This window comes from Chiloscyllium plagiosum, unplaced genomic scaffold (assembly GCF_037043375.1).
Source record: "Chiloscyllium plagiosum isolate Xiang-an unplaced genomic scaffold, Cpla_swu_hap1 HiC_scaffold_1, whole genome shotgun sequence".
Classification (NCBI taxonomy): Eukaryota; Metazoa; Chordata; class Chondrichthyes; order Orectolobiformes; family Hemiscylliidae; genus Chiloscyllium; species Chiloscyllium plagiosum.
In genome coordinates, this window is record NW_028270139.1 from 55849529 (window position 1) to 55865929 (window position 16401).

Here is a 16401-nt window from a genome sequence, read left to right on the forward strand (position 1 = left end):
TTATGTGGCTATAATGTTGCACTCAACAGCCATACCACCAAACTTGAGTCCAGCTTCTCGATCATACACAGATTAGTACAGGTCTAATGATTCCCCCTAGGAGAAAGTGGGGACTGCAGATGCTGGAGATCAGAGCTGAAAATGTGTTGCTGGAAAAGCGCAGCAGGTCAGGCAGCATCCAAGGAGCAGGAGAATTGACGTTTCGGGCATGAGCCCTTCTTCAGGAATGAGGAAAGTGTGCCAAGCAGGCTAAGAAATAAGGTAGGGCGGAGGGACTTGGGGGAGGAGCGTTGGAAATGCGATAGGTGGAAGGAGGTTAAGGTGAGGTTGATAGGCCGGGTTGGGGGCGGAGAGGTCAGGATGAAGATTGCAGGATAGGAAGGTGGTGCTGAGTTCGAGGGTTGTGACTGAGACAAGGTGGGGGGAGGGGAAATGAGGAAACTGGAGAAATCTGAGTTCATCCCTTGTGGTTGGAGGGTTCCGAGGTGGAAGATGAGGTGCTCTTCCTCCAACCGTCGTGTTGCCATGGTCTGGTGATGGAGGAGTCCAAGGACCTGCATGTCCTTGGTGGAGTGGGAGGGGGAGTTGAAGTGTTGAGCCACGGGGTGGTTGGGTTGGTTGGTCCGGGTGTCCCAGAGATATATATCGTATCATCCGTCGTCATTTCCGCCACCTCCAAACGGACCCCATCACCAGGGATATATTTCCCTCCCCTCCCCTATCAGTGTACCGAAAAGACCACTCCCTCCGTGACTCCCTTGTCAGGTCCACACCCCCCACCAACCCAACCTCCACTCCCGGCACCTTCCCCTGCAACAGCAAGAAATGCAAAACTTGCGCCCACACCTCCCCCCCTTACTTCCCTCCAAGGCCCCAAGGGATCCTTCCATATCCACCACAAATTCACCTGCACCTCCACACACATCACTTACTGCATCCGTTGCACCCGATTTGGCCTTCTCTATATTGGGGAGACAGGCCGCCTATTTGCGGAACGTTTCAGAGAACATCTCTGGGAGGAAGAGCCCCTCACCTTCCACCTAGGAACCCTCCAACCACAAGGGATGAACTCAGATTTCTCCAGTTTCCTTATTCCCCTCCCCCCACCTTGTCTCAGTCCCAACCCTCGAACTCAGCACCACCTTCCTAACCTGCAATCTTCTTCCTGACCTCTCCGCCCCACCCCACTCCGGCCTATCACCCTCACCTTAACTTCCTTCCATCTATCGCATTTCCAACACCCCTCCCCCAAGTCCCTCCTCCCTACCTTTTATCTAGGCCTGCTTGGCACACTTTCCTCATTCCTGAAGAAGGGCTCATGACCGAAACGTTGATTCTCCTGCTCCTTGGATGCTGCCTGGCCTGCGTTTTTCCAGCAACACATTTTCAGCTAATGATGCCCCCTGCTCAGCTGAGAGCCTCCCTGTGCTGGTTATCCAGTCAGGTTCTGGTCCTGCCTGAAACTAAGATAAGTAATGGGTCCTAGACATCCTTAATCAACCTGTCAGAAATGTTATGACACACTTCTGGAGCTGGTGGGACTTGAACCCGGGCCTTCTGAGTCAGAGGTAGGGACACAATCACTGTGCCACAGGACCCCTAATAAGACTGAGCAGGATCTCGTACCACACTGTGGGCATCCTCTGGCTTTGACCAGCTGAGAATTGATACTTGCTGATCAATCTGTTCAAAAATGTTATGACACTCCACTGGAGCAGATGGGATTTGAACATGGGTCTCCTGGGCTAGAGGTAGGGATATTGCCACTGCACCACAAGTGCCCCTGCAGTAGGTTCCTAATCTTGTTCATTTCCCACTTCCACCCTGGAGTGTTGTGTCTGAAGCTGCCTTGAAGTTCATAATCCTGTGAATATGGCTGAAATGCTAAAATGTACATTGAGGTAAAATCTTCTGAAGAGTTGTGTCAAGGTGACCTAAATAGGTGGTGTTTATTAAATCTGTGATGCACGTTGTTTGGCATTAATCATATATTCAGAAGTAGTAGCACAGAAAAAACATTACAATCCTTGTAGGTCTGTTGTAATTTTGATGCAGAAAAAAAGTAGTGTTTTCCAGTGGTGAAAATGTGCATAGTGCCAATTAATTAAAATGTGTAGTAAGTTTACTTCAGCATTTGTCTAGGATATAGTTTGGACGTTATGTAGAAAATTTACAAAAGAAGTTTATTTTATTTCATGTGCATGACATTTAAATGCATCTTCAGAATACAAACACAGGTAAATATAACTACTGTATCTGATTTTCATTCAGTGTATCAATGAATTCTGCCGGTCAGGATCATTTAACTAAAACTGATGCCTAATAATGTTCTGTTCCATTTACTCAGTTGGTTTAGCTGAACTAGTTTTGTAAAGGTTGCATTGTCCTGTGTATAATGTTTTTTGGGGTTTTCTGTACTACTTGCAGTTTTCCAAGCTTCTTCCCCACTGAGTTCTAGGTTTTTTGACTCCAGCTTCTCTGTGCCAGCCCTTTGTTTTCCTTGCTAATGGCAGGTCTACTTTCAGATGCCAAGGCCATTCCATGGAACTCTCTTTAAATCCCTGTTTTTCCATCCTCCCCTGTTTTTAAAATCTCCTAAAACCCACAACAGTGCTAACGTGGTTACATAGCATTTTTAATTTTAAGCTGTTGACAGGACCATTATAAAACAAAGTATGACCCAAGTACAGAGGAATTGGGAATTCTACCACATCCTTCTGAAGCCTGTCCTGCCTTCGATAGGATGATGGTCGACGTGATTGTGATGTCAACTGCACTTTCCTATTCATCTCCCATGCTAATCAGAAATCATTCAGCCTCAAATATATTCAAAGACACAGCCTCCACAATTCTCTGTGAAAGAGAATTCTACAGATCAATGATTCTGAGAGAGAGAGAGAGAGAGAAAGTGTTGCTTATCTTCGTTGTAAGCTGTGTTCCCTAGTTGTAAATTACTGCACAAGTGGAAACACCCTGTCGGCAATCACCCTGTCGGCAATCGCCCTGTCGGCAATCACCCTGTCGGCAATCACCCTGTCGGCAATCACCCTGTCGGCAATCACCCTGTCGGCAATCGCCCTGTCGGCAATCGCCCTGTCGGCAATCACCCTGTCGGCAATCACCCTGTCGGCAATCGCCCTGTCGGCAATCACCCTGTCGGCAATCACCCTGTCGGCAATCACCCTGTCGGCAATCACCCTGTCGGCAATCACCCTGTCGGCAATCGCCCTGTCGGCAATCGCCCTGTCGGCAATCACCCTGTCGGCAATCGCCCTGTCGGCAATCGCCCTGTCGGCAATCACCCTGTCGGCAATCGCCCTGTCGGCAATCGCCCTGTCGGCAATCACCCTGTCGGCAATCACCCTGTCGGCAATCACCCTGTCGGCAATCGCCCTGTCGGCAATCGCCCTGTCGGCAATCACCCTGTCGGCAATCACCCTGTCGGCAATCGCCCTGTCGGCAATCGCCCTGTCGGCAATCGCCCTGTCGGCAATCACCCTGTCGGCAATCGCCCTGTCGGCAATCGCCCTGTCGGCAATCGCCCTGTCGGCAATCGCCCTGTCGGCAATCACCCTGTCGGCAATCGCCCTGTCGGCAATCACCCTGTCGGCAATCGCCCTGTCGGCAATCGCCCTGTCGGCAATCACCCTGTCGGCAATCGCCCTGTCGGCAATCGCCCTGTCGGCAATCACCCTGTCGGCAATCGCCCTGTCGGCAATCGCCCTGTCGGCAATCACCCTGTCGGCAATCACCCTGTCGGCAATCGCCCTGTCGGCAATCACCCTGTCGGCAATCGCCCTGTCGGCAATCGCCCTGTCGGCAATCACCCTGTCGGCAATCGCCCTGTCGGCAATCACCCTGTCGGCAATCACCCTGTCGGCAATCGCCCTGTCGGCAATCGCCCTGTCGGCAATCACCCTGTCGGCAATCGCCCTGTCGGCAATCGCCCTGTCGGCAATCACCCTGTCGGCAATCGCCCTGTCGGCAATCGCCCTGTCGGCAATCGCCCTGTCGGCAATCACCCTGTCGGCAATCACCCTGTCGGCAATCGCCCTGTCGGCAATCGCCCTGTCGGCAATCGCCCTGTCGGCAATCACCCTGTCGGCAATCGCCCTGTCGGCAATCGCCCTGTCGGCAATCGCCCTGTCGGCAATCGCCCTGTCGGCAATCACCCTGTCGGCAATCGCCCTGTCGGCAATCGCCCTGTCGGCAATCGCCCTGTCGGCAATCGCCCTGTCGGCAATCACCCTGTCGGCAATCACCCTGTCGGCAATCACCCTGTCGGCAATCGCCCTGTCGGCAATCGCCCTGTCGGCAATCGCCCTGTCGGCAATCACCCTGTCGGCAATCACCCTGTCAAATACGCTCAGAACTTTGTATTATTAAATAAGATGATCTCTTATTCTAAATATTGATGGGTTCTGGTCAAAACTGCTCAACTTTTTCTGATTGGATAACTCTTTCATACCAGGAATCAGTTGAGTGAACATTCTCTGAACTTCTGTTGCAGTTAATCTTTCCTTAAGTAAAGAGACCAAAACCAGACACAGTAGGTGATCTAATTAAGTTCTGTAATAAGGTGCAGCAAAATTTCTTGGCTTTTGTACTCCTCCATTTCTCTTGCAATAAGCACCACTACTCAATTTGCCTTCCTCATCTCTTTCTGCTGCACCTGCGCACTAACTTGGCAATTGATGTACTTGGACACTCCGATTCACCAGTCTGCAGTCCGAATTCTGCAGTCTCTCTCCATTCATATAAAATGCTGCTTCCTCTCAATAAAGTGGACAAGCTCACATTTTTCCCATATCATATTCCATTTGTTTTCTATTCTCTTTTTTAAAGCTATTTGTCCTTTTTGCAACTGACTGTCCAACTCCCCTCTCATCACCAAATTTAGAAACCAGGCTTTTGGTCCCTTCTTTCAAGTGATTGGTATTGAATTTATATAGTTAAGGCCTCAGCACTGATCCCCACGACACTCTACTAGTAACAGCTTTTCATCATGAAAATGAATCTTTTTCTCATCTTGTGCAATGACAATAGACACAAGACAACAGTAACAAAATACCTGTTCAAGGCCTCTGCTATTTCTGGGATTTACATATTAAAGAACCTAAACCACCATATCCCATTCTAAAAGAAGACTTAATCTAAATTTGTTTAAGAACTATAACCTGGTGTTGTGATTTTTAACTAAAGTTGTTTAATATATAATTACAACTCTGTGACACTGTCACACTTTTGCTATAAATTCTGTGTCGTATGATCATTTTCCACAACCACCTGATGAAGAGGCAGTGCCTCGAAAGCTAGTGCTTCTAAATAAACCTGTTGAACTATAACCTGGTGTTGTGTGATTTTTAACTGTGTCCACCCCAGTCCAGCACCAGCACCTCCAAATCCTTTTATCCCAGCTGTAGGGATATGCTGTTTGATACAATTTGCAAGTCTTTGACTTTTAGACACTACGTAGCTCAGCATCACAGCAGCATTGAAATTCATATACCATGTTAGTCATTTGTGTAATGGACACATGTCTTTTTGGCTTGACAACAGCATCCTGTTAGTGACAAAACCATTTGTGATGTTACTGTACAGTGTTGTCTTTTAAATTCCTTCAGGAGAAAGTGAGGTCTGCAGATGCTGGAGATCAGAGCTGAAAATGTGTTGCTGGAAAAGTGCAGCAGGTCAGGCAGCATCCAGGGAACAGGAGAATCGATGTTTCGGGCATAAGCCCTTCTTCCTTCTTCTTCCTTAAATTCCTTAATCAGCCATGGATGCTGCTTCCTTTTTATTGTCTGTCTTGCTTTCAATATGGACTGTGTCTTTACTAACAGTTATGGACAACTTCTTAAATAGCCTGCCACTGTTTTTCAATTACCTTCGGCAAATCTGTTGTCATACCCTTCTGATTGTCTGTATTTAAGTTTACATAATGCCTCTTTCTCACGCTTATCTGAAAGCAAAATTTTACCATGTTATGATCACTTCTTGAAAGTATGTTTTTACTGTAGGAATATTAATTAATTCTGCATCATTGCACATTATCTGGTCTAAAATAGCCTGATCCCTGGTTGGCACGAGAATTAACACTTTTAAAATCTGTCCCAAATACCCTCTATTGACTTATCTTCAACACTACTTCTGAGAGTTTGACTGGTTCAATTCAAATGAAAATTAAAATCACCGATGATTACTGAGCCATTTGAGATGTTAAGTCAGATGGTGAAAGGTTTGGTCAATGAGGTAGATTCTAAGGAGCCTGTGAAAAATGGAATGCAAGGTAAAGGTGTCGGTGGGTAAAGGTTAGGGAATTTGAGTTATTTTAGTTTGGCATGGGGGTCACTGGGCATTTATTATCCATCACAAACCACTCAGAGGGCAGTTAAGAGTGAACTGCTGTGGTCTGGTGTCACATGTGCCAGACAAAGTAAGAATGTCAGATTTTGTTCCCAAAAAGAAATTAGCGAATCATCTAACTTGGAATGCGGCCAACATCCTTAATGGGGTGGTTTGTTTATGCAATTGGTGTGGTTTTAAACTAATTTGGCTTGGGGTTGGATGTGGAGGTACAGTAAAGGGTGATGCACAGGGATGTATATAAGAAAAAAATGAGTTAGTGGAGAAAGTAGATTAGATTATATTCCCTACAGTGTGGAAACAGGCCCTTCGGTCCAACCAGTCCGCACCGACACTCTGAAGAGTAACCCATCCAGACCCATTTCCCTCTGACTAACACACCTAACGCTATGGGCAATTTAGCATGGCCAGTTCACCTGACCTGCACATCTTTGGACTGTGGGAGGAAACCGGGAGGAAACCAACGCAGACACGGGGAGAATGTGCAAACTCCACACAGACAGACAGTCACCTGAGGCTGGAATTGAACATGGGACCCTGGTGCTGTGAGACAGCAGTGCTAACCACTGAGCCATAGAGCAAAATAGTCAAGTGAAGGCATAAGGAAGCGTGACAAAATTGGATGTGTTATGACAGGGTAAACTCTCCTGCTTAATAAAAGCTAGCAACACAGAAACGATTTATCCCGTGCAGTAATCTGTAAACGTTCGAGTGGCCAAGAACGATGTAAAGTAAAAATTAACAACTTTATTTTTTGAAGTATAACAGAGAATAATTAACTAACCACTATTTACAATTTCTTTCTCTAACCTATCTTACTCGATTCAAACTGGATTGGTGTTTTGAGGCATAATTTAAATTGATTGGCTGAATTCGAATTTGTTTTTGTCTCCAGGTAATGAGCTAATTGAGTTATTCGAGTGTTACATTGTTACTTTATTGAGAACACTTGGTGTTGTGTCTGGTCGTTCTGCTGCTTTTAATTCTCTTAAAGGTACACCCACCTCTTCATAACAGATGGCATTTATTTTAAAGCAAGGAGGCTTGTGCATAGGGCAGATGAATTGAGGGTGTTGAGTAAAGCATTGGAATGTGTTATCACTGTTAGCATACAAATAAGGCCATATGTGTGGAATTTGAAAAAGACTTTGAATACTCACCCTAACCTTGACTCTCATCATTTTATATGCTTCTATCTGGTTGCCCCTCAGCCTTCGTTGCTGTAATGGAAACAGTCCAGTTTGTCCACCTTCTTGTAGCAAATATACTCCAATCCAGCTAACATCCTAGTAAACCTCTTCTGAACCTTCGCCAAAGCCTCCACATCCTTCCTATAGTGTCATGGCCAGACCTGCACACAGTACTCCAAATGTGGCCTAACTAAAGTTTTACATAGCTGCAACATGACTTTACAGTGTTGACCCAACTGTTGAAGGCAAGCTTGCCGTACACCTCCTTTACCATTTTATCCACTTGTGGTACGACTTTCAGGAAGCTATTGACTTGCACTCCACATTCCCTCTGTATATCAGTGCTCCTCGGGGTCTTGCTATTTATTGTGTATTTTCCTCTTGCATTTGACCTCCCAAAATGCATTACCTCTCACTTGTCTGGATTAAACTCCAGCTGCTATTTTTCCACTCAACTTTCCAACTGATTTATATCCTGATGCATCCTTTGACAATTATCCTTAATCTCCACAACACCAAATGTGTCATCTGCACACTTTGTAATCAGACCACTTACATTTTCATCCAAATCATTTACAAACATATGAGATCCCAGCACTGATCTTTGCAGAATATCCCTGGTTACACCCCTCTCACTGCAACCTTCTCTCTTTTATGACCAAACCAATTTTTTATCCAACTTACCAACTCACAACGTCTCCATGCAACTTAATCTTCTGGACCAACCTAGCATGAGGGACCTTGTGAAATAGTGTCAGTGTAGACAACGTCCCCTGCCCTATCCTCATCAATCATCTTTGTCACTTGGTCAAAAAAACTCAGTAAAACTTGAGACAAGAGCTCCCTCTACAAAAAGGTATGTTGACTATTCTTAATAAGTCCTTTCTTTTCTAAATTCAAATAAATCCTGTTCCTAAGAATCTTCCCTGATGATTTCCTGGATTGTCCCTGTTGCCCTTGAACAAAGGAACTGGTTAATCTCAATTATCTGAGATCTCACCTTGGCTAAAGAGAATACAAAAGCCCCAGCATTCTCCTCCCTTGCCTCCTTCAGTATCCAGGGATAGGTTCCATCAGGTCCTGAGGACTTATCTATCATAATATTTTTGAATCCCACCTCCTTAATATCAACATGTCCTAAGCTATGGAAGTACCCCTCCCTAATCTTGCCAACGCCCATGTCCTTCTCCCTGGTGAATGCTGATGTGAAGTACTCCTTAAGGACTTCACCCACTTCCCTTGGTTTGACGCATAAGTTCCCTACCTTAGATGACGGAATGAAATAATATGCTGGTTAGTTGGGCTGAACAGAGGCAAATGAAGTCTAATCCTGAAAGTTATGAGGTGATGTGTTTTGGAAGTCTAACAAGACAAGGGAATGCACATTGCATGGTTGGACCCTTGGGAGTACAGACCATCAGAGCCAACTTGGTGTCCGTGAAGACAGCAGGATGGATAGATAAGGGGTTGAGAAGGCATGTGGGATATTTGCATATAGAATACAAGGAACTGAATACAAGAGTAAGCAGAGTATGATAGAGCTGTATGTAACATTAGCTGGATCACAGCTAGAGTATTTTCTGTGTAGTTCTTGTCACCAAACTAAAGTAAGGACGTCATTGAACTGGAGAGGGGGTGCAGAAGTGATTCACCAGGATGTTGCCTGGGCTGGACTGATTCAGCTATGAAGAAAGTTGCGATTGGCTGGGGTTGCGCTCCTTGGAGCAGAGAAGGCATTGTGTTGGGGGGAGATGGAATCTCTCTGTAATCTTAGGTTCTGGAATCTTGGGTTCTGAGGGGCACTGACAGGAAGGGTGGGGAGAAACGTTTCCCATTATTAGCGGGGTTGGTAATCAGGGGCACAGTTTTAACAGGCAGTTTCGAGGGGATTTGAGCAAAACCTTTTTCACTGAGTATTGTGGGTATCTGGAACTGATTGCCTAAAAGAGTTGTAGAGGTAGGAACCCTTAAGATACTTAAGAACTGTTTGATTGAATCCTTGACATGTAAGGCCAAGTGATGGAAAGTGATTGAAATAGATGGATATTTGATGACTGATGAGGACATGATAGGCTGAAAGGCCTCTTTCTATGCTATACCAACTCTATTGCTCTATGACAGATGCGATTTTACAAAATTGACAGTTATTATATGGTTGCTACCAGACCAGCTTGTTATCTCCGATTCTTATTGAATTCAGATTTCATCATTTGCCAAGGCTGGATTTAAACCCCTGAACCCAGAACATTTTGTCTGAGATTCTGAATCACGAGTCTTATAACATTATGGCCACTATGTCTCTGCCTTTCTTGCAAGGCAGCAATTCAGTGTCATACCTAGTTATCCTGAAGATAAATTAATAGTGGGATTTCTTCTTGAGTGTCTATTGTAATGAAGGTGCAGCCACAATGCTCTTGAGTAGGATTTTGCAGGATTCTCACCTTATGGCAGTAACCAGTAAACGAAGCCAAAGGATCATACACCATGGAAACTATCTCGATGAATAGTTTCCATCAGTATTTACTGTAGAGAAAGACATGGCAAGTCAGGATCTCAGAGGAAATAAATAGAGATGTCTTGTAAAGAGTCCACATTACAGAAGAGGAGATGCTGAAGGTCTTAAAATGCATAAAGATGGATAAATCTGATCAGGTGTATCGAAGAAAATTGAGGGAAGCTAGGTAAGAAATTGCAGGGCCCCAAGGAGAGACATTTGTATCATCGGCAGCCATAGGTGAGCTGGCGGAAGACTGGAGGGTGGCTAATGTTGTGCCATTATGTAAGTTAGGCTGCAAGGAAAAGCCAGGGAACTTCACACGGGTGAGCATAATGTCAGTGGTAGGTGAGTTTGTTAGATGGGATTCTGAGATCTACGTGCATTTGTAAAGGCACGGACTGATTAGGGGTAGTCAGCAAGGCTTTGTGTGTGGGAAATCATGTCTCACAAACTTGTTTGAGTTCTTTGAAGAGGTAACTAAGAAGATAGATGAAGGCAGACCGGTAGACATTGTCTACGTGGACTTTAGCAAGACCTTCGACAAAGTTAATAAGGTAGATCACATGGGATCCAGAGAGATTTTGCCAATTGGATATAAAATTGGCTTGGCAATATAGAAGGTGGTGGTATTTGGGTTGTTTTTCGGACTGGAGGCCTGTGACCAGCGGTGTGTCTTAAGTATTGGTGCCTGGTCCACTGTCACTCATTATTTGCATAAATGATTTGGATGAGAATTTAGTAAGCATGGTTAGTGAGTTTGTGGATGACACTAAAATTGATGGTATAGTGGATAATGAAGGTTATCTAAGAATACAACGGCATCTTGGTCAACTGGGCCAGTGGGCTGAGGAATGGTAAATGGAGTTTAGTTCAGATAAATGCAAGGTGTTGCATTTTGGTAAGACAAACCAGGGCAGGACTTAGATTGGTAGGGCCCTGGGGAGTGGTCTCCTTGGGGAGTGGTGTCAAACAGAGACACCTTGGGGTGCAGGAACATAGTTCCTTGAAAGTGGCATCACGGGTAGATAGGGTGGTGAAGATGATGTTTGGCATGCTTGCCTTCTTCAGTCAGAGCATTGAGTACATGAGTTGGCACAGTACTTTCATTTGGAGTACTGTGTACAATTCTAGTTGGTATGCTGCAGGAAGGATATTATTAAACTGGAAAGGGTGCAAAAAGGATGTACAATGATGTTACTAAGACTGGAGGATTTGAGTCAGAAGGATAGGCTGGGACATTTTTCCCTGGAGTGTAGGAGGTTAAGGGGTGATCTTAGAAGTTTATAAAATCATCATAGGTAAAGTTAATAGTCAAGGTCTTTTCCTGGGGTAGTTGAGTTTAAAACTAGAGGGTATAGCTTTAAGGTAAGAGGGATAACTTTTTCACATCGAGGGTGGTGTGTGTATGGAACGAGCTGCCAGAGGAGACTGTGGAGGTGAGCACTGTCACAGTATTGAAAAGACGTGGACAAGTACATGAATAGGAAAGGTTTAGAGGGATATGAGCTGAACGCAGACAGATGGGTCTAGTTCAGTTTAGGAAACCTGGTTGGTGTGGATGAGTTGGGCTGAAGGGTCTGATGCCATCTTTATCCTTTTGTGTAAATTTATTAAAAGACTACATAGAGTATTTCAATAAAACAAATACAGATTGGAATGTCCAGATTGCTTAGAGCCAGAGCTGATGGAGTGCTCTCTTTTCCAAAATATTGGGAAAATTGGAAGAGGGAGTTCTCACCCTGACTTGTTTGAAATGAGTTGAGAGCATCCTGATAGCAGACAGAACCTGGGAGACATTGTACAGGTCAGTGACTTCAACATGTTTAATTTCACAATAACTTTGGGTTTCAGTTCAGTCCAAGAACATTATCTTAGATTAGATTACATTACAATGTGGAAACAGGCCCTTCGGCCCAACAAGTCCACACCGACCCGCCGAAGCGCAACCCACCCATACCCCTACATTTACCCCTTACCTAACACTACAGGCAATTTAGCATGGCCAATTCACCTGACCCTGCACATCTTTGGACTGTGGGAGGAATGAGGGGAATAGACAAAGCATTTTCTAAATTGAATAGTACCTCTCACCCTTAACTGGCCAGTCACTGAAAAATATTATTTTTCATTCTCTCTTTTTCAAAAAAAACTTTTATAATTTTAAAAAAGCTTCTGTTAAATAGAGTCTTAACTTTTCTGTCTCGATATTTCCAATTTCTTTTCAGTTATTATATTTTCTCATCCTTGGCATCGTGCTGCAGGGAAATGCATTTTTTCTTCCTTTGTCTCAAACATACTGCACAATTTCTTTTTAACTTGCTGGTAGTTCGAAAGCAAGAAAATCAATAAACAAAGTGTTGACATCTCCTTTCACGGTCGTCAAATTTGATGAACGGTGAGCACAAGTGACTGAAAATAATACAATGGGACATTCGGTTTTATTTTAACAAGATTGAGAATCTTAATTATTTTGTAACCAGCTTTTAACGTTTGGTTGCTAGGTTCGTGTGGCACTGAAGAATGCAGAAAAGGAGTTGGAGGTCCGCAGTGCCTGGGCACTGCCAGAAACTCTGCAGAAATGGTTGCAGCTTACTCATGAAGTAGAGGTTCAGTATTACAACATCAAGAAACATAGTGCTGAATTACAACTCCATGCTGTAAAAGAGGAGGTAAGTGTAACATTAGGCATAGTATCTTACTGATTTCTTCAAGCAGATATGTGAAATGAAATCAAAGTGTTCTTCAGTTCAGTGACAATTTGCAATTTTGTAATAATTTAAAGTAGACCATTCATAAGCACCTGAAATATTTATTTATTTTGATGATTTTATAGCAAAAAAAAGGACAACTCATTTGTGAGCAATGAATTGTGTTTGACCAACTCAGCCCAGGTAGACAATCCTTTATCCGAAATCCTCGGGGCTGGTTGTTTTTCAGAATTCGGAATTTTTCGGATTTCGGAATAAATGACATTTTCACAGTGAAATATATTAAAAATGACCTAACAGCAGACGCACATGTGAATAGTACAGGCCCTGAGACACAATTGACGCTTGCCAGGGCTGGGCCACACTGTCAGGTCATATCTGAGTGACGTGGTTCGAGTGGGTGTGGAGTTGGGTCACGTGTTCGCATGCTGAAATGACGCTCCACATTCCATGGAAAGGATTTCAGAGCTTTTCGGATTTTGGAATTTTGAATAAAGGGTTGTGTACCTGTATTCCATAATTTACTTGTACAGCAGAGAATTGAATTACTTTCATATAGCTTATTGGAGACTTTAATATAATTTTACTGCTGTTTTTAGGCAGAGAAGATTAAGAAGAAGCGTAATACTGTTTTTGGAACATTCCATGTGGCACACAGTTCCTCTCTGGATGAGGTTGATCACAAAATCCTAGAAGCAAAGTAAGATTCTTATTGCCTTAATAAGTATTCTTTTACTTTATTGTTCTAAGCTATATACTGGTGATTCAATTGATTGTGCTATAACTCTTCTCTGTATTGGACCTAGTATATGTGTTAATTGTGTGGGAGGATAGCACATTTTTCTGTAATAGCTGGAATGATCATTAAATGCTTCTAAACCTTCTAGGAGTAAACCTTGATGGTTATACTGATAAAGGCGAAATAGTAAAATGATCAGAAACAAGACCAGGAGATCAGCAAAGATCAATATTGACATCAGCAGTGACTTATATAGGCTTGCAACCTGCTAACAAGGTCCCAGCAGCAAACCCACCACTTACATATGGTTAAGACTAAGGAGTTCCAGAGACCTCATCCCCATGTTGCGTGGACTGCATTGTATAGAGTGCAAGTTCAGAACAATAGTTCTAGTATACATCTGGCACTCACTAAGTGGTTTGCTGCGCCTGCCTCTCCATGAAAGCCATCAGCCTCGTCATGAAGGACAGCAAATGTTGTCACACCTGAGACATGGCAGCCTAATGGTAATCCAGAAATGAATGCATGTAGCTGCTGGCATATCTGCCAAATGATCCCCCACCTATCACTGCACCTCCATTAGGATTCATGTCGCTGGGACCTTTAAAACCAACATCAGTCTGGGGCTCAGCATGGATAGAACTTCTAACTGTCCTCGAACTGTCAGCTCCCTTGACTGTCACAGTTCTCATTAGCTGCTCCTGTTGTTCTGTAAAGTGCTCACCAGGTTTGATCACAACTCTACTGACTATCTCACAAACCCACCGAAGTGATTGTAGTGCTCGTGGAGAATACAGGGGAAATATATGATGGCGCAAACTGAAACTTCCGCAGTCCCTGGGTGTAGACACCCAGTCTGTTTAGCTATGTTCTTTAGGACGCTGCCAGCTCAGCCAGTAATGGTGCTACTAAATAATTGTTCATGTTGGATGTTAAAGTCTCACACCCAGAACACAGCATGCACCCCCTGTGCTCCTTCAAATTAGTATCTAATACTCTTGACAATGTAATAAGCCCTTCTTCAATCTAATTCTAACTTTAATTTTCTTTCCAGCTACAGTTGGATACATTTCCCAAGGGTTTTTATTTCCAAAGGGAATGCATTTTTGCTTTAAATTATGAATTTTTAAAATGTTTGCAATTTTTCATCTAGCATCGTATCTTTTAATCTTGGGTAACTTGCCCCTCATACCTACGTAATTTGCTTTGTTGAGATACAAGTTGCTAGTTTTGGATTTAACCAAATTAATCTCCAAGTTGATATAAAATTTTGCCATATTATATTCCATGAGAACCTTTTTCCACGTATGGAGTCAGCTATTACGAGGGGGCATAGCTTTAAATTAAGGGGTGGTAGGTATAGGTATAGATGTTAGGGATAGATTCTTTACTCAGCGAGTCGTGAGTTCATGGAATGCCCTGCCAGTAGCAGTGGTGGACTCTCCCTCTTTATGGGCATTTAAACGGGCATTGGATAGGTATATGGAGGATAGTGTTGGTTAGGTGGGCTTGGATCGGCGCAACATTGAGGGCCAAAGGGTCTGTACTGCGCTGTATTTTTCTATGTTCTATATTCATTCTACCCTGGATCCTCCTTTTCCTGAATGGTTATTAATTGATGCTTTCTAACTGCACAATGCTAGATCTAAAGCAGCCTGTTCCCTAGTTGGTTCCTAAATAATTAGTCCACTAAATGATCAGCTATACATTCCATGAACACACCCTTCTCACTAACACTGCAAAATGGGTTGCAGTCAAGGTAAGGTTGAAGTGTCTCAGGATTACTATATTATCCTTGTTACACACCTGTAAATCCAATCTGGAACACTGGTCAATCTGGAATACTGGTCAATCTGGAACCAGGTTTCCATAATGCTTATTAGATTAGATGGATTAGTTACCTCTTTTGGAACTACTGTTCAGTTTTACCCAGATTGTCAGTATGCCTTACAGTCTTAGCTGCTTGGCCTTTCTAGCTGATGTTAGATGAAAATGCTTCAACCTTGTCATTTGCACTGATATGCTGTGTCCCCCATTATTGAGGGTGGGGATATTTGTGGACTTGCCTCCTCCTTCGTTGTTCGTTTTTGATAGTTTACTGATTCACAACTGGATGTGGTAGGACTGCAGAGCTGAGATTTGATCAGTTGGCTGTGGGATTGCTTTACCCTGTTGTGTGTTATTGCTATTACTTAGCACGCAAGTAGCTTGTGTTTTATCTTCATCTGGTTGACACCTCAATATTAGGTGCTGCTTCTGTTATTCCCTTTGGCACTCTTCATCAGACCAGGGTTGATTGCCCTGAGGTCGATTAGTTAATGGTAGAGTGGGGATATTCCACGATGTTAAGTCACTGTTTGTGGGTAAATACAATTGTATTGCTGCTGATGACCCCAACACCACCTGGATGCCATTTTGAATTGCGAGAACAGTTTCAAATCCAGCGCAGTGATAACATGATGTGGAGGCAAGACATCATCTCACAAAGACTCTGCACTGGTTAGTCCTGCTGATAGCATTGTGGAAAATTATCGACGGACAAATCAAATGCACTTTTGTTGATTCACTTTCAACCTGCAAAAGGCCCAGTCCTACCACATCCAGTTGTGAATCAGCTCAAATCACAAGTGGTGCTATTAAGCTACAGTTGGTATTGGACATTGAAATCCCCACCCAAACGATATTCTCACTCTTGCTACTCAGTGCTGCTTCCAGGTGATCAACATAATAGATTCATCAGCTGAGGGGAGCCAGTAGGTGGTAAGCGACAGAAGATTTCCTTGTTCCTTCCTCCTGACTGTGCCAACACTGGGTCTGTCCTGCCTTTGGAACAAAACATGACTATGTAATATAAGTATTACTATATGTATCTGTCAGTAAGAGTGATAGTGGTGTCTGGTACAT

The 16401-nt window shown here is 43.8% G+C and overlaps 1 protein-coding gene across 3 annotated transcripts in view; it reads left to right on the forward strand.

Moving 5' to 3' along the window:
* Positions 1 to 16401, forward strand: part of stim2b (stromal interaction molecule 2b) — a 144157-nt gene that overhangs the window by 112990 nt on the left and 14766 nt on the right. For all 3 annotated transcript variants that reach the window (XM_087987005.1, XM_087986995.1, XM_087987008.1), the window contains 2 exons: positions 12552 to 12719; positions 13358 to 13458. In XM_087987005.1, the coding sequence (XP_087843131.1) occupies positions 12552 to 12719; positions 13358 to 13458 (269 nt within the window). The remainder of the gene's footprint in view (positions 1 to 12551; positions 12720 to 13357; positions 13459 to 16401) is intronic.